At 58.1% G+C, this 18417-nt stretch overlaps 1 protein-coding gene across 2 annotated transcripts; it reads left to right on the forward strand.

Annotated features, from left to right (window-relative positions):
* Positions 1-622: 622 nt before the first annotated feature.
* LZTR1 (leucine zipper like post translational regulator 1) lies at positions 623-17677 on the forward strand. Of its 2 annotated transcripts, none has more exons than XM_016939745.4 (21): positions 623-1205; positions 1661-1723; positions 4487-4543; positions 6148-6227; positions 6654-6762; positions 7432-7515; positions 8268-8325; positions 9028-9167; positions 10270-10471; positions 10856-11011; positions 11436-11546; positions 12304-12396; positions 12566-12661; positions 12746-12911; positions 13200-13369; positions 13512-13668; positions 14388-14514; positions 14605-14754; positions 15338-15443; positions 15528-15608; positions 15874-17677. In XM_016939745.4, exons 1-21 carry the CDS (start codon positions 1006-1008, stop codon positions 15988-15990), a joined length of 2523 nt encoding a protein of 840 aa, XP_016795234.1. In that variant the 5' UTR covers positions 623-1005; the 3' UTR covers positions 15991-17677. The 2 variants fall into 2 exon arrangements, with proteins under 2 accessions (XP_016795234.1, XP_063663858.1); XM_063807788.1 differs by having other exon boundaries at positions 628-1205; positions 1661-3087.
* Positions 17678-18417: the final 740 nt, after the last annotated feature.

Raw genomic sequence — 18417 nt, forward strand, 5'->3', positions numbered from 1 at the left:
ACTCCCAGTGTAATTGGGCCAATAGGCACAGGACCAGACCACAGGGAAACAGGCACAATCACAGAATGCCAGGTGCCACACCAAGGAAATTTGGCCTGTGAACGCCCAGAGGAGGTAGCAACTAATTCTGCGCCCCAAGCCCTCCCACATCCCTCTCCCCCTCTGCGATCAGCGAACGCTTTTTGCTTTTGGCTCTGAATTTTGAAGGAAGGGTATTCCAGGTAGAAGGGACAACATGCCCAAAGGTCTTGAGATAGTAAATGCTCCTTCAGAGGTGGCTCATGCTTGACACTTTGGGGCATTTGCCCACTTAGGGCTGTGGGAGCTGTGTCCTGAGACAGACCCCATGCTTTTCATAGCCGGAGCATTCTCAATCCCCATGTCGGAGGTGAAGGAGCTGAGGCCCTGCTAAGTAGGAATGAGAATCCCGAGGCTCCTCGCCGGGCTGCCTCTCAGTCAGTAAGAAAGCCAAGGGGAGAGGGGAGTTGCTGGGGGTCAGGGCTGAGGGCGCTAGCAGGAAAGGGAGCGTTGAGCCGCCTGCAGCGGCCGCTGCGATCCCGGAACCCTCCATGGGGGAACCCGGCAGCGGCAGACGATCCAGGCCGGAGCCACGCGCAGACCCAGGGCATGCCGGGAACTGCGAGCCGGCCGCGGGTCTTCGGGCTGCGTGGGCCTGGGAGGCGCCGGGAAGAGCAGTCGCGACGGGGCTAGGGACGACACACTGCATTCACTGGAAGGGACAACGCAGCGCCAGTACATAGCCTGAAACGCTCCCCAGAAGGTCCCACGCTCGCCGCGCGGTCGACAACCGCATCCTGCGCTCGCCCGCGGTGTCTCGGCAAGCGCTAGGCTTGTCGGGAAGAGCTGGAGGGCGCAAGTGCGGCGCTGGCCGGACGTGCCGCACCGTCAGCGCAGGGCTCGCCGGGAAATGTGGTTGCTCCAGCCGGCCCGGGGCGGTGGCCGCAAGTTGGGCTTACAGCGCGGCCGATCCGGCGTGGACCCGGGATGGCTGGACCGGGCAGCACGGGGGGGCAGATCGGGGCTGCGGCCCTGGCAGGCGGCGCGCGGTCCAAGGTAGCCCCGAGCGTGGACTTCGACCATAGCTGCTCGGACAGTGTCGAGTACCTGACGCTCAACTTCGGGCCCTTCGAAACAGTGCATCGCTGGCGGCGCCTCCCGCCCTGCGACGAGTTCGTGGGTGCCCGGTACGGTGGGCTTCATGGGGTCCTGAGGACAGGAAGGGCGATCTGCGAGGGTCCCAGGGCGGGTCCAGGGGCGAAGCCGGGGGGTGGTGTCCTGGGGTGGGATCTGGTAATGAGGTGGATGGTGCTGTACAGGACGCTGTTCAGGGCAGGGGAGAGGGTTCCGAGGGAGTCCCACAGCCCGATGTCCCGGGACAGGGTACTGGAACTAAGTTGTGTTTGTGGATATTGGGCTGGGGTCCCAGGTGCTCTGAGGTGGGGTGAGGAGTCCAGAGAATCCTGGAGCCGTGTCAGGGGTCCTCACTTGCAGGATGATTGGTGTTATCTTAGAAGATGATGGATCTTAGCAGTTGAGAGGTGATACCTAACTTCCGTGGCAGCTCTCCTGCTTAGTCCCATTCCTTGGGTGCCCTCCAGGAGGGTCCTGTCCTTATCGCCCTCCACTCCTTTCTTTCCAGGCGCAGCAAGCACACAGTGGTGGCCTATAAAGATGCCATTTATGTATTTGGTGGAGACAATGGGTGAGTGAGTCTCAGCATCAGTGTTTGGACCAGGTAGGGAGAAGTACTGTGGTCAGGGACTGGGCCTGTCCAGCTCCATTACTGTCCTTTCAGATGCTAGCTGGTGCCTCTAAGCTTCAGTTTCCCCATCTGTGAGATTCCTTGCACTCACCTCCCTGGTCGTGGTGAGGATTAAATGAGATCCTGCACTCATGGTCCTCAGCACAGCTTCCAGTGGGTGGCACATGCTCAGTATGTGGAAATGTCCCTCTTCTGAGTAGACGCAGCCTTGAAAGAAACACAACCACCCTTGCGGCCAGCCCTGCCAGGCACTTTTCTTTCCCTGTGCCTCATCGGTATGGAGGACACAGTTTTATTTATTTCATGCATTTTTCACTTTTTGTGAGGGTTTTCCCAAATTGCTCCAAACATCAGGCAACAACGTGATGTTTTGTTGGTGGGCACACCTCCTTTCACATAAACTGTCTCCAGTTAAGTTGTGGCTGGTTTCCTTATGCAGAGGGTGGAGTATTTGCACATGACTAGTTGTGTCCATGTGTCCTAGCCCTGCCTCTCAGCCCCAGGAACTAGCATGAAGCCCTGGAAGGTCTGGCCTCTTACTGGCTCTGCAGCCTTGGTCCTGTAGGCCTCCTTGGGGGGCGGGCTTGAGGATGGTGGGGTAGTCTGGACCCCACCAGGATCTGCATACTGGGCAGAAGAGCCTCCTTGGGCATGGTCCCCTGGCTTCAAGCCTGTCTTCCTCCCACTCTCTTTCCCCAGGAGTAGCCGGTGGGGCCCATTTACAAAAGCAAGTCAGAGTATGCTCCTCCTTGGCTCATCCTCCTGTAATGCCTCCCTGCCTCTCTGAGTAAAAGCCCAAGTCCTCATGAGAGTCTGCTGCTCCTCTGCCCTCAGTCCCTCACTGCACTGGGGCGGCACGGGCTGCCTTGCTATGTTTGGATTGTACCAAGTGCCCCCCTGCTCAGGCCCTTCCACTGCCCATTCTCTCCTCTCACCTTCCTGCCCGTCCTCTGATGTTTCTTGTGACTGAGGCCTTACTTGGCCATCTGGACCAACTGGAGACCATTGCTTCCCCTCCATACCTCTTACCATCTTCATTTGTTCCTGAGGCACACAGATGTTGGTTATTATCCATCTCTTCAGTCAAGGCAGGGCCTGTGCTCCTTTTACCATTGTATCCTGGCATCTAGAAAACTCCATAAATGTTTGTCAAATGAAGGAATGAAATGAAGAAGAGATGCCTACCCACAAGCGTTTACTGCAGCCTTAATGAGAACCCTCCAAACCAGAAAAGGCTTTGGTGTCCAGTACAAGGCAGCAAGTGGGAAATGGGGGACCTTCATCCTCAAGAGTATCCTTAGCAGGTAGTTTGTGTGACAACTGTGTAGCAATAAGCAGAAACATTTTTGCTGCAGTATGACAAAGAGATAGGATACGAATTTGTCTCACACTAGTCTTAACTTTATGAAGACTGTCTGAGTACAAAGAAAGATGGCCTCCTGCGGCACGTGGGGCAAGTAAGGGAGGGAGGGGCGGTATCACAATCACCACCAGCTTCTAGGCTCCTGGCTTCCTGGCTGCATGGCCTCAGACACAGCCTTTGAGCCACTAGGCTTTGTTGCCATCTGTGAAATGGAGGTGAGAGAGCACCCACTGGTGCAGACTGAGACCGTTCAGGGGGCACCCAGCACAGGCTGGGCGTGACGGGGCGCTGGGCTCCTGTCAGTTTGCTCTTCTTCCCAAGGGCTGGGTAGTGATATGCCAGCTGGTAGTGTTAGGTGGTGCAATGGCCAGTGAATTTGTTTTCTATTTGATTGTATCTTTAACATGATGATTACATTGGCTTTTGCAACAAAGAAATGGCAGGGGCCAGGTGCAGTGGCTCACACCTGTAATCCCAGCACTTTGGGAGGCTGAGGTGGGAAGATCACTTGAGGCCAGGCATTCAAGATGAGCCTGGGCAGGAAAGCAAGACTTCGTTTCTTTTTTTTTTTTTTTTTTTTTTTTTTGAGATGGGGTCTTGCTCTGTCACCCAGGCTAGTGTTCAGTGGCGCCATCTTGGCTCACCGCAACCTCTGCCTCCCGGGTTCAAGCGATTCTGCTGCAGCTTCCCGAGTAGCTGGGATTACAGGCGCCTGCCACCATGCCAGGCTAATTTTTTTGTATTTTTAGTAGAGATGGGGTTTCACCATGTTGGCCACGCTGGTCTCAAACTCCTGACCTCAAGTGATCCACCCGCCTAGGCCTCCCAAAGTGCTGGGATTACAGGCATGAGCCACCGAGCCCAGCTCATTGTCTCTCTTTTTTTTTTAAGAAGTGGCAGGAAGATCAGAGAGAAGCAAAGGGCCTCCCCTGAGGCACGGGCAAGCACTTGCATTGCAGGGTACAGCCGCAGAGGAAGGGGACGTGTGAATAGGGGTTCTGGAGGCTAGGGTGAGGTGTGAGGGTGACTCTGGCCTTTGGGCCATTTCATGCCTTCATGTCAGCTGCTGGTTGGGCTCCTGGTGGCCACATTCATGCTTTGGTCCTGACCCCAGGCAAGCTGGTGGCTGCCTGTGTGGCAGCCCTGGTGCCCATATCAGTTGGGGAGCCTCCTTTGTGGTCACCACTCTTGTTCTTGGGCATCAGCTGGTTGCCTGGCTGTGTTAGTGACCCAGCCCACAACAGCCCCCTACTCTACCCTGGCTACATGCAGTGCCCATCTCTGGGGTCCCTGCAGAGCAGACCTGGCTAATGCCACCCTCTCTTCCGGCTGCCTTTCAGGAAGACCATGCTCAATGACCTCCTGCGGTTCGATGTGAAAGACTGCTCCTGGTGCAGGTGGGTGGCCCCGTGCTCCAGGGCCCTGCCTTTCCTCCTAGAACACAGTGGCACAGTGCTGGCTCCCAGTTGCTAGCAGAGTCTCTCTCATCATGGGAAGCTAGAAAGAAGCTTCCAGGAGGAGATAACCACGGCCTCAGGGATGCCACATCCAGAGCCACCCTGTCAGGCTGAGGGGATCAAGTAACCACCCCGCACCTGCAGCTGCCAAGCTGGGCACACAGGGCGGCACCCTTCTGGGCTGTCCACCTCTACCTCGAGCCTGATGCTAGTATGGGTACAGAAGTTGCTATGTCATTTCTCTCACACTTGATTTTGTAAGATGGCTAGTAGTTACAAATTAATTTAAAAAATCATTCTGAAGGCTTCACAATTATTTGTCAAAAATTGCTTAAGTATAAAACTCAGAAAAAAGCTAGGAGTTCAAGACCAGCTGGGCAACAAAGTGAGACCCTGTCTAGGAAGATAGATAGACAGATGATAGATAGATAGATAGATAGATAGATAGAAAAAAAGATAGATAGAGAGATGATAGAAAGAAAGACAAAGAGAGATGATAGATAGATAGATAGATAGATAGATAGATGATAGGTAGATTAGACAGATAGATGACAGATAGATAGTGGATAGATGATAGATGACAGATCGATAGATGATAGGTAGATGATAGGTAGGTAGATTAGATAGATGATGGGTAGATAGATGACAGACAATAGATGATAGATGATAGGTAGATGATAGATGACAGATAGATGATGGATAGATTATATAGGTAGATGATAGGTGGATAGATGATGGATATATAGATTATATAGATTAGATGATTGATAGATGATAGGTAGATAGATAGATGATGGTTAGATAGATAGGTATTAAATGAAATTGATGGACCCCGTGCTGTAAGATGCTGCACTGCTGCTGAGAGCAGGAGTGTGGATGGTCCTGGAGTAGCATGAGGACCTGGTCACATTCTGTGAGTGGAATAAGCAATTTACAAAATATCTGCCACTTGATTCCATTTTTAAAAATTTCATGGAAGCCTAAGTATGCGTAGGAGAGGTGTGCAGGGAAGACCTCAAGGTGTTGCCAGAGGTTTTCTGGTAATGGGAATTTGCATGAGCTTTAGTGCCTATTTTGTTTTTTCCTTATTGGTGATTTTTTTTTTTTTAAGTTTCTATGATGAGACAGGTATCACCTTCAAAATACAAAAGTGAAACGTAGCTGGGCGCGGTGGCTCACGCCTGTAATCCCAGCACTTTGGGAGGCTGAGGTGGGTGGATCACCTGAGGTCAGAACTTCAAGACCAGCCTGGCCAACATGGTGAAACCCCGTCTCTACAAAAATACAAAAAATTAGCTGGGCATGATAGTGGGTGCCTGTAATCCCAGCTACTCAGGAGGCTGAGGTAGGACAATCGCTTGAACCCAGGAGGTGGAGGTTGAGCCGGGATCGCGCCACTGCACTGCAGCCGGGACGACAGAGTGAGACTCCGTCTCAAAAAAAAGAAAAAAGAAAGGCAGCACAGGGATGCAGGGCCACCCTGTGGGGGTGTGGACCTCATGGGTGACCCCCGCTGACTCTCACCACCCCTGTGCCCACCCCAGGGCCTTTACCACTGGGACCCCACCGGCCCCCCGTTACCACCACTCGGCCGTCGTCTATGGGAGCAGCATGTTTGTCTTTGGTAAGCAGCCTCTTGCCTCCCAGGGGCTGTGTCGCCCCGAGGCCCACAGATACCCTGCCCTTCTGCAGGCCTGGGGCATTTGTGTTCGTGCTGTGTACAGCAGGGGCTCTCTCTCCACCCGTGGCTTTGTCTGCCAGTCTTCTGAATTCTGCGCTGGATCTGGGACCCCTTGCCCTAACGGCCCTGAGCTCACAGGGTTGGGTGTCTTTCTGTGTTACTGGGCTGTGGCTGGGAACAGTGTCCTGCTCATCTCTGTGTCCCCAGAGCCCAGCACAGAGGCAGACAGGCAGTAGGTCCTTCCGGGGCTTGTGGAGGGAGTCCTGGCTTATGCATTTTCAGGGGGGCCAGATTCTGCTCCACCTTCCAGGGTTTGAAATCTTCAAGACTGCCCTTTGGGTTTGACAGTTTCTCACTCTCTTTACTCAGGGGGTTACACTGGGGACATTTATTCCAATTCTAACTTGAAGAATAAAAATGACCTCTTTGAATACAAGTTTGCAACTGGCCAGTGGACGGAGTGGAAAATTGAAGGACGGTGAGAAACTTTGCAGAAACATTTGGGACAGGCTGGGTCCTGGGTGGCATTGGACCTGGGATCTGCCCCCTTTTGCCTCCCAGATGAGGACCCTGAGGGCACGCAATAGCACGGAGCTTGGGATTGGTGGAATATCCCCCGGTGCAGCTATGCATGGCCTGCTCCCAGCCCTTAGATTCCCTCCTTTCAGAAGAGACCCAAATGGACCAGGCGTGGTGGCGCATGCCTGTAGTCCTAGTACTTTGGGAAGCCGAGGTGGGAAGATCACTTGAGCCCATGACTTCAAGGCTGCAGTGAACCATGTGTGCCCCACTGCACTCCAGCCTGGGAGACAGAACAAGACCTTGTCACAAAAAAATTTTCAATACGATCCAATGTACTGCTGATGGCGCTTCTGGGGTCCTGCTTTTTGAGCACCCCCTTTGATATTTTGGGGGCACCTAGGAGAAGGTTCTGTGCCTCTGTGGCTGTCTGAATTCCTCTTCAAGCCACTAGTCGGCCTCTGGGGCTGTTGTTATTCCTAGTGCCTTGTGGAGTCCCTGAAGCCCCAGTGTCGGGTGGATGTAGCCATGCAGCCTGGCTGTGGCCCCTGCACTGACCACATGGGGCTGGGTGGCTCAGGTCTGTGCTGGGCGGCCTCACTCCCTCCCCTCTTCCCTCACACTCCAGGTTGCCAGTCGCTAGGTCAGCCCATGGGGCCACGGTGTACAGTGACAAGCTGTGGATCTTTGCTGGCTATGACGGCAACGCCAGGTGGGTGGTGGTCCGGCCTGTGCACCCCACCTCTGACAGCACTGAGACCCGGAGCAGGCCGTCCTGGCATTTGAGGGCTTAGGCTGGGAGGATTTTGAGTGCCTGGTGGATTTTGAGTGCCACTCTGTCTGGGGGTTTCTTGGGAGGGGGATGGGGAAAGAGGAGGATGGGCAGATGGAGGTGAGGGCCACTGGGTGGAGCCCCGTGGCTACCAGAGTAGCTTGGATGAGGATCCTCAGCCAGGAGTTGCCCTGCGGAGCTGAGTTGGTGGGCGGGTGGGCGGTGCCCAGGCTCAGGCCCAGCCCTGGTTCTTGCCCAGGCCAAAGGCCTTTTCCTCCTTATTTTAGAAAGTTGGCTTTGCTCTCTTTTTCTCATCACAAAAGTAGCATATGCTGGTTTCCCAAAACTTCAGCATCATAGAAACTCCTAACGATGCAGTGATGGTGGCATCTGGGATATCTGTGTCCTCTCCCCACCCAGGAGGGACACTGAGTGAGGAGCTGGCACTGCCACACTGCCCTGATGTCATGCATGAGAGTACTTGTTCTGTCTGGGCCGGGCAGGGGGCCTGGCACAGCAGGGATTTGAGGCAGTGGCTGCCACCCCACACAGAAGTTCCCGCCTCATGGCCGCACAAGTCTCCTACCCTGTGTGGGGGTGGGGCTCCTCCCTGCAGCCATCCCTTCCAGCCAGGACTAGGCCCACCCTGACCACCAGACCCAAGGGGTCCTCACTGGTCTGTCCTAATACAGGTTGAATGACATGTGGACAATTGGCCTCCAGGACCGAGAGCTCACCTGCTGGGAGGAGGTGAGGGGCGTGGGGAGCCAGGGTGCAGGTGGAGGAGGTGAGGGGCACGGGGAGCCAGGGCTCAGGTGGAGGAGGTGAGGGGCATGGGGAGACAGGGTGCAGGTGGAGGGAGGTGGGAGGCAGGGGGAGCCAGGCTGGGGGTCGAGGCTGCTTTCTTCCCCTTGCAAAGCCCAGCCTCGACCTGAGCCTCGCTCTCCTCCCTGGTGACCTGCGGGCCTTCATGACCAGTTCCTCACTGTGGCTGCACAGTGATTCGAGGCTTGGTGCTTTGGATGGGCAGAGCGCCACGTGTGTGAGGATGTGGTTTTGCTTTAATGCACCCTTTATTTCAGTGCAGTGAGGGCCGTCTGCTATCCAGTGTCCTGCTCCCTGGAGCTCCCCCTGGGCTTGCTTTCCCCTTTAGAAACATGGAATTTATTTATTTATTCATTAAAAAAAATTTTTTTTCAGTCTTCTGGGCATGAAAAACATGAGTTTAGCCCCTGATGATTTAACCCTGACGATTTTAACCCAGCTGTTCACAACTGGGCCCCGTGAAGTGGATGAGACAGGGCTATGAGCTGTTCCAAGACAAATGAATCTGTGAATCCTCATCTGGGGAAGTTTCAAGAATAAAAGCAGTCCCATCTCAGCAGTCTTGAGTGTGGTGAAATGTGAGCGGGCCCTGTGAGGCCGGGGCTGAGCTGTCCTCTTCCCCTGCAGGTGGCCCAGAGTGGGGAGATCCCCCCATCTTGCTGCAACTTCCCCGTGGCTGTGTGCCGGGACAAGATGTTTGTATTCTCTGGGCAAAGCGGAGCCAAAATAACCAACAACCTCTTCCAGTTTGAATTCAAGGACAAGACGTGAGTACTCTGGCCAGTGGGGTGGAGGGAGGACGGTCAGTTCCCTCGAATCCTTCTGAATATGAAGAACGCCCCTTGCACCTGGTGGCCATGGTAACCATCCTTCTGAGCTCTGCAAACAGCAGGAGGTTACAGCCCGGAGCAGGGATGTGCGGTGCCCCTGGCAGGTCCCCAGGATATGGCTACAGCTTAGCAAGATAAGGCCTGGCGAGGAGGCCCCTGGCTAGGCCTTCCTCTGAATGTGAAGGACGTCCCCTTCCTCATGAATAGCTTGGTCAGTGCCACCAGTAACAGATGTGGCCTGCATAGATCTCAAATAATGGCAGAAGACCAGAGGGGCCTGCAGGTCCTGAGAGGTCTGGCCCATGCTGCCCCGGGCTGCTGGCCAGCCCTTGATCCCTGCAATGGGGCTTCAGGAGAGGGCACAAGGAGTGTGAGCTGCAGGTACAGGGGGTTTGGGAAGGGACTTGGGAGCCTTCCTGGAGGCCACGGGTGCATGGGAGGAAGGGCAGGGAGCCCCAGGATGAGGGAAACTGTCGAGGGCCTGGGGCTCAGCATGGAGCCAGATGGCATAGCCCTGCCAGGCCAGGATCTGTTCTGAAGTCTTCAGCTAACTTAGCAAAAGAGAGGACTTGCTGGGAGGTACTGGGAAGCCTGGGAGGTGGAAGGTACTGGAGCAGCATCAGGATGTGGGGTACAGGCAGCTCCCAGGATGGGGACTCAGCTGTGGGGATGCTCTGACTGGGCAGCGTGAACACAGTGACCTGCAATGGTCTCTGCACAACTTTACTCCCCAGAGAGCAGGACTGCCTGGGCGAGTCAGATGCCACCCTCCTGCCCATCACTGCTGCCTGCTCCATGGGGAGAGGGGGGAGCTCTGGCAGGACCCTGCGGTGGGCCACATGGAGCCAGGCAGGGCTGGTGCCCGTGCTGGATGGGGTGAGGGGTGCTCAGCGCAGGTGTCTAGGCCCTCCCTCTGGACCCTGGGCTAGTCACTGTAAGGGATGCAAGGGGACCTCCCAGTGAAGGCCTGCTGTGGGGAGGCCCCGAGGGTGAGCAGGAGCCCCTGTCCCAACATTGATTCACTGTTGTGTACCCCCAGGTGGACACGCATCCCAACTGAACACCTGCTCCGGGGCTCCCCACCACCCCCGCAGCGGCGCTACGGGCATACCATGGTGGCCTTTGACCGCCACCTCTATGTGTTTGGGGGTGCGGCCGACAACACGCTGCCCAACGAGCTGCACTGCTATGACGTGGACTTCCAGACCTGGGAGGTCGTCCAGCCCAGCTCCGACAGCGAGGTGAGGGTGCCCAGGGGTGTCCTGACCTGCCAGCTGGACACCAGTAGCTCCTACCCTGCTCCCACCCAGCTCCTCACAGCTTTGGGGCCCCCTGGGGTTCCAGACAGCTACCAGGAGCAAGGCCAGGACACCTGGGCCTCAGCCCTGGACACCTGCCCCGGCCTCCAGCCCCAGCTTCACCCCACAGCCTGCAGGTAGTTAACGCTTCACACCCCATCATGGCTGCATGGGGCTGCTGTGCCGCAGACCTTTCCTGGGAAGCCCACGGCCACGCAGCTCTTCCTTCTTTCAGAACCCACTCTGAAGGCCAGGATGGTGGGGGTCTCTGGGCACCTACCTGGCCCTTGCCAACTGGTCTCATGCCCATGTGTCTCCCCTCTTCAGGTTGGTGGGGCTGAAGTGCCCGAGCGAGCCTGTGCTTCCGAGGAGGTGCCCACCCTGACTTATGAGGAGCGGGTTGGCTTCAAGAAGTCCCGAGATGTGTTCGGCCTGGACTTTGGCACCACCTCAGCCAAGCAGCCCACCCAGCCTGCCTCAGAGGTACAGGCTGGGATCCTCATTAAGACTCCATCACCCCCTGAAGCAGGTCCTGTGATCAACCCCTCTCACACATAGGGAGACTGAGGTCCTGAGAAATACTTGCTTGGGGTCACACCACAAAGGAGGTACAGGGCCAAGGGCCCTCACCCTGCTGGCCAGGCTGCAGCTTTCTGGGGTGGGTGCCACACACTGGCCCAAGTGCCCTGCCCACTCTGAGGGTCGCCATGGCCCATCATGCCCCACTCGCCTACATGGGTACCAGGTCCCCCCTGTGTCTGTACCCAGGGGCCCTCATCCCTTGGGGACCCTGCCCCCTGGCCCTTCATGGCCATGAGGTGCTGCATCCTTGCCTTACCTGGCTGCACCAGCTGCACTGTGGAGGCTCTGCCCCCCGGCCATTCCACCCTGCCTTCTTGTCCCCCAGCTGCCCAGCGGGAGGCTCTTCCACGCAGCTGCTGTCATCTCGGACGCCATGTACATCTTCGGGGGCACGGTGGACAACAACATCCGCAGCGGGGAGATGTACAGGTTCCAGGTGTGGGGCCTGTGGGCCTGTAGAGCTGGCTGGGTGGACGGATCCCCCGTGATGAGAAACTGAGGCCAAGTGGGGGGGCAGAGCTTATCCAGGCCATTGCCAGGGCCACACCTGGCAGGATGGAAGCCTTGGGAGGAGCCCTGTGGGCTGAGGGTGGGCTGAGGTGGCACTAAAGTGGGCAGCCTTCGTGTAGTGGGGCAGGCAGATGGTGCTGGGGCTCACGGCAGAGTCAGTGGAGGGAGCCGGGCCAAGCTGGGCTCAGCACCAGAGCCTCACAGGCATCATAGCCTGGCCCAGGGCAGAGCCAGGGCTGACAGTGGCTTGTGTTGACAGCCCCTTCCCAGGCCTGGAGGAGCAGGTGGTCAGGGCAGGGACTCACAGCTACAGTGAGGTCAGGGCCGGCTTCCTGGAGGAGGTTGGGATGTGCTGGTGGGGGCCACTGTGAGGACGCAGGTCCAGGCAGAGTGGAGACGGCAGAGCTCTGCTGAGGCCTGGGGCCCAGCCGAAGGCAAGAGAGGCAGGGGAGCCCTTTCCTGCTGTGGAGCTGGCCGTGGACAGTTGCCGGTGCTGAGGCTGGAGCCACGCTGTATTTTCAGGGTGGGGTGGCGGCTGCTTCCTCTCCTCAGCCAGGCCCACCTGCCTCCTGGGCCCTGAGGGTCAGCATGGGCCAGGTGGGGACCTCAGGGTCGGCCTGCGCAGCCACACTGGGGCCACCCTGCTGTCTGCAACATCTAGTCTCACTGGGCCTCTCTTGCAGTTCTCCTGTTATCCTAAATGCACGCTGCACGAGGACTATGGGCGGCTGTGGGAGAGCCGCCAGTTCTGCGACGTGGAGTTCGTGCTGGGTGAGGTGGGTGCCTGTCCTCGCGCCCTGCTCTGCCTGCTGTGCCCGGGCAGTGGGAACTTCGCCCCTCAGAAAAACAGCTGCTGGCCTGGTGGTGCTGACCTTGGCTGGCTGGGTCTCTGTTCTCTGGGGCGAGGGTCCTGTGCCCTCTGCCAGTGCATCATTCTTTGTGCAGAAGGAGGAGTGCGTGCAGGGCCACGTAGCCATTGTCACAGCGCGGAGCCGCTGGCTTCGCAGGAAGATCACGCAGGCGCGGGAGAGGCTGGCCCAGGTGAGGTGCCTAACCGCCCTGCCCTGACCTGGCAGCCATGCCTGATGTCCACTGGGGTGCCCTTGAGCTCCCTTCTCCCCACAGAAGCTGGAGCAGGAGGCCGCCCCAGTTCCCAGGGAGGCCCCCGGCATGGCTGCTGGTGGGGCCCGGCCGCCCCTGCTGCATGTGGCCATCCGGGAGGCCGAGGCCCGGCCCTTCGAGGTGCTCATGCAGTTCCTCTACACCGACAAGATCAAATACCCACGGAAAGGTCCGCCTGGGTGGGGGTGGAGCAGGGTTGGTGTGGGCTGGGGTGCGGGCAGCAGAGCCAAAAGGTGGGTGCTGCCAGCCCTGCCTTACTGATGGGCCCCCTGAGGCTCAGAGGCTGCAGGTCACCCTCATTACCCATGATCACTGCAGCTGGACGCCATCTGAGTCCCCCGAGGCCTTGTTCCTACCTAGTGGCCCCAGCCCACACTCTTCCATGGGGGGAGCCCTGCGCCCTGTGCCCTGCCCTCCCCTCTCCGGCTCCCTGAGATTCGGGGGCTCTGGGGCGCAGGCCATGTGGAGGATGTGCTGCTCATCATGGATGTGTACAAATTGGCACTGAGCTTCCAGTTGTGCCGCCTGGAGCAGCTGTGCCGCCAGTACATCGAGGCCTCCGTGGACCTGCAGAACGTGCTGGTCGTGTGCGAGAGTGCCGCCCGGCTGCAGCTGAGCCAACTCAAGGTGTGGGGTGGGGTCAGCGCGATCAGGGTTGGGTGGGGTGTGCTCAGGCTTAGGCCCCCTCCCTGCCCACCACTGTGAGCCCCTTACCCAGCCTGGGGCCCTGGCTTGACTCTGCCTGCCTGCCTGTGCCTGTCTGCCCCAGGAGCACTGCCTGAACTTCGTGGTAAAGGAGTCCCACTTCAACCAGGTGATCATGATGAAGGAGTTCGAGCGCCTCTCCTCTCCACTGATAGTGGAGATTGTGCGGCGGAAGCAGCAGCCGCCCCCTCGCACTCCCTTGGACCAGCCAGTGGACATTGGTAGGGAGCCCCGTTCCCCTTCCCTGGGGGCTGGGAGGGATGGTGTTCATCTGCGGCAGGAGATTGGGAGCCATGGAGAGCACCTGCCAGGCCCTTGGGGTGGGGGTGGGTGCCATGGGACCCCAGAGTGCTCTCCTGGGTACAGGGAGGAAACAGATGAAGGCAGAAGCCCCCAACCCATGGGGCTTGCCACAGTGGGCTGTGTCCTGGTGACCTGGGATTTCCTGAGCCAATTTCTGGGGGTGGACATGGGGCACCTCTTTCGGGCTAGGATGTCAGGTCTGATGGCCCAGGGTCACAGTGATCAGTCTCTGGACTTCTCTTTGCTTGTAATGTCACAGGCCCCTTCATTCCCCCAGCTCTCCCTGGGGCTCGTGCTGACCCCGGTTGCTGGCTCTTGGTGATGTCTGCAGGCACCAGAGGCCATGCAGTGGGCCTGGAGGGGGCTTGATCATGAGGTCAGCGAGGGGGTACAGCAAGCTGGGTGGAAGATGAGACGCTGGGTGGTGGGCTGTGCGTGGGGCATAGTGCTTGAGTCGGCCAGGGCGCCGAGGGAGGACAGAATGTGGCTGATGGTGCCTCAGGGCAAGTGAAGCCTTCTGCCTGGGTGAAGTTTTGTTCAGGGCAGCAACATGGGCAGATATGCAGGAAGGTAGTGCCGTAGGGCCCCAAGGCCAGAATCCCAGGCTGTACCTGCTCAGGGATCCTCCTACCCCCAGGCACATCTCTGATCCAGGACATGAAGGCATACCTGGAGGGAGCGGGCGCGGAATTCTGTGACATCACTCTGTTGCTTGACGGGCACCCACGGCCAGCCCACAAGGCTATCCTGGCCGCCCGCTCCAGGTGGGTGGGGGCTGGACAGGAGGGGAGGGTGGGCCTGGATGGTGTCTTCGTTCTGCTGACGGCCAGGTGCCTACCACTTGTTGTCTGCAGCTACTTTGAAGCCATGTTCCGGTCCTTCATGCCCGAGGACGGGCAGGTGAACATCTCCATCGGGGAGATGGTGCCCAGCAGGCAGGCCTTCGAGTCCATGCTGCGCTACATCTACTACGGCGAGGTCAACATGCCGCCCGAGGACTCGCTGCATCCTTACTCCCCAAGCAACTCCCAGGTCCCCACCAAGGGGTCCTGGCACCCACCTCGGGTGGCTTTGAGGCCTGCTCTCCTGCCCCAGCTAGGCGATGTGGGCCCAGCGCCTCCCTCCAGAGGGTTTGCTGGTGCCTGGGGCTGGGCCTGGTGCTCTCTGAAGCAGTTGGCAGCTGGCAGGGAGGGGTTTGCAGCCAGGAGGAACCAGTGGGTTCCTGACCCTCACAACTGCCCAGAGGACGGGGTGGGTCATTGCTTTGTGTGACAGTTGAGCACAGACATGGAGCTACTCCTTATGTCACTTCAGTAGGGGTCTGAACATGGAGGGTCAGGATGCCTGTTAGGCCTGCAAGGCCATGGAACAGCGCTACAGATGTGCAGACACTATTTTTCTGGGGAGGGGATTCATGGTTTTCTTTGGATCCTGAATGGGGCCTTTGACCCACTAAGTAGTTCAGAATCCATTTGGAGAGCATGCTGGCGTGGGGGCTTGGGGCTCCAGCTGCGCCCTTCCCTGTCCTTCTCTGGGAGGGTGCAGGCGGACCAGCTTCCTTTAGTCAGCTCCTTAACCAGGCCCCAGCTACTTGTTTGCGGCCCCCTACTACTACGGCTTCTACAACAACCGGCTGCAGGCGTACTGCAAGCAGAACCTGGAGATGAACGTGACGGTGCAGAACGTGCTGCAGGTAGCCCCCCAGCCCCGTGCACACGGCTGCAGCTCCCACTGAGTGGGTGAAAGGGGCAGCGCCTCAAGGTCCCTGCCATTGCAGATCCTGGAGGCAGCTGACAAAACGCAGGCGCTGGACATGAAGCGGCACTGCCTGCACATCATCGTGCACCAGTTCACCAAGGTCAGGGCTCTGGCCTCCCCTTCAGGACTCGCTTCCCCTTGGCAGTGGCCATGCCCAGGCAGGGAGGGTGCCCAGGCTCTGTGATCCCCTGCAGTGGTGGGCCCTGGGGGTGAGAGAAGCAGAGCAGCCTATCACTGGCCGCACCTTGCTTCATCCTTGGGACCAGCCTGAGCCCTGAGCAGGGTGGGCCCCACAGGGCTCCACTGCCCACCATGGCCCTTAGGTGGATCTTGTCCCATCTCCTTCCGGCCTGCTTGCCTTACAGGTCTCCAAGTTGCCCACGCTGCGGTCGCTGAGCCAGCAGCTGCTGCTGGACATCATAGACTCCCTGGCCTCCCACATCTCAGACAAGCAGTGCGCAGAGCTGGGCGCCGACATCTGAGGCCCTGTGGCGCCCGCCCATTGTGAAGAATCGCCATGCCTGCCTGCCCTGCCTACTGAGAAGACTACCGGCTATGCGCATGCCTATGGCAGTGGGTGCACCTGCCAGGCCAAGGGTTAGGGTGCCCAGAGCCTCCAAAGAGAGCTGAGGGGATGTGGGGCCCCAAACTCCTTAATTCACTGAAGACACAGGTCCCACAGGGAGCGGATGATGAAGCAGACCCCCTCCCCTGTCATCACCCTCTCCTGGTGTAGTGTGGATGCGAGGCCACGGCTCAGTGATGGGCTCACCACCCAGAAGTGGGGAGAGACCTTGGGCCTCCCACCCAGTGGGGCTTGGCCTGGCTCCTGTGGCCTGGGCGTGTTGTGGACTCAGGCACTGGGGCCTGTCACCAAGGCTCCTCCAACATGCGGGAGGCGGCTTAGCAGACTTGCGCTGCACCAGCGAATCTGCCTGGGCTGCTCCTGTTCCACCCACCCTCACTGAGATCCATGTAAGGGGCTCCTCTTCCCACCTGGAACTTGTGAGTGGGGACCCATGATGTATGGGTCTCACCTGACTTGAGGTGAATTTTGGAGTGAAGGGCCCTGAGGTCAGCTCCCAGGTCGGTCATGCTGGGCCAGGCCTGGTTTTCACAGGGGCTGAAGGATCCCAGTCCACCTGTGTGCATGTCAGGGCTCGGCCGGGAAGAAGCCAGCAAAGTCCCCCGTGTCCCTTGCTGAGTATTCTGTCACAGACAAGCCTCCATTAAAGCCACAGCAGTGCTACCCACCACACACACCTTGCTGGCCCGGCCACCACTGCTGGCTTCAGCCCCTTGAGTAGCCCATGGCTTAGCAGACCCCCAGATGTAGGTCAGGTGGCCTTACCTGTCTCTATCCATGCTGTCAACTCCTGCCCCCACCTGGGGTCACCCAGTCACATTGGGAAGGCTGTGAAGGCCTCCAGGCTGGCCCCGCCCAGGGGAATCCTGGAGGCCTGGGGTGGGCTCCTGCCCCTTCTGCCGTGCCTTGCCCCTGCACTATGCTCTTGGCTCCTGTGGAAGGAGGGCTGCCCTCTTGCCCTAGTGAGGGCCCCATGTGGATCCACTCTGGTGCTGGGAGCCAGCGCTCCCTTACTGGGAACAGGATTCCAGGACCCCTTTCTTGTTGTGGTTGCCATGAAGCCACAGCTCCTTGGGGAAGTGACCTGCTCTCCTTTGGTTGTATGCAGGTGTGTGGGGGGCCCTGAGTGGCAAGTTGCTTAGCTAACAGGAGATCCATAGGCAGCCTGCAGGCTAGGAAGTGGCCTAGTGCAAGATGAGCTGGGAAAAAGGGAGGAGAGAGCAGGAGCTGGGGCAGAGGCTGAGCCGGGAGGCCCTTGAGGTGAGGACACAGCAGGCCCAGGACCATGGCTGGGGAGGATATGTCAGCACCTGGAAGTGGAGTGCAGGCTGCGGCGGCCAGCCATGTGGGCCAGGTGCATTCACTCAAGAGTGGGGCCACACACCCACCTACCCAGTTTCCACAAGATGTGGCTCCTGCCACACCCACAAGGCAGCCTCCTCCAAATCCCTCCTGGAGGGGCCTACCCAGAAGCCTCCTTGAACCAGTCTGCAACCCTGCTCTATGCTGACCCTTGTCACTGAACCCTGATCTAGACTTATATGAATAAATGAAATTACATGCCAAGGGCCCTAAAAAGCAAATTTTACAAAATTGTGTGGCAGTTTCTGGGACTAGAATGAATTTCATTTGTGCTCCTCGGCAGGGAGAGGCCATACTTGCAGTGAGTCACCCCACAGACGGAGCTGTTTGAGAACTGCAGCTGCAGCAAGGCCTTCCAGGTTCCTGGGAGCTGAAGGAAAAGGATGCTGAGGCCAGGACCTGAGTGCTTGTCTCCATGTTCTGGCCACCTCTTCCTAGATTTCCAGGGACTAGCTTGTTGGGGCTTTACTACCTGCTGACATGCCCCAGGAGGTTGATGATTGTCATCATCAGCCCCGTTTTTCAAATAGAGATGATAGTGAAGGGGGCGGGGAGAGGGTTGTCCAGCTTACCCACCAGGCTGATGGGGCCTGTGGACAGAAGCCTGTCATGCTCCTGCTTGAGAACTGGATCTAGACTGGGTTTTAGAAGTGTTCTCAAAGGGGCTGGCTGGTTTAAGTCAGGGCTGTTTCAGATCCTATGGAAAGGGCACCTGGAGCTGTCTTCCTGGCCCCTACTCACACCATCCTGCCCCTTCAGAGAACCCTGTGGGGCACGGAGCTGCGCTAGCAGGGCTGACTGCCACCTGTCTACCAGTAGCTCTGAGGGGTGAGAGCCAGGCTCCCTGTTCTTGGCAAAGAGCTTGGACTGAGTGAGCCCTCTAGGACCTGCAGCCACTGTCTGGGGCAGCAAGCTTAGTACTCAGAGGGGCTCCAGCCCCCAGCTGAGCCAGACAGCAGGC

Source organism: Pan troglodytes, chromosome 23, assembly GCF_028858775.2.
Source record: "Pan troglodytes isolate AG18354 chromosome 23, NHGRI_mPanTro3-v2.0_pri, whole genome shotgun sequence".
NCBI lineage: Eukaryota > Metazoa > Chordata > Mammalia > Primates > Hominidae > Pan > Pan troglodytes.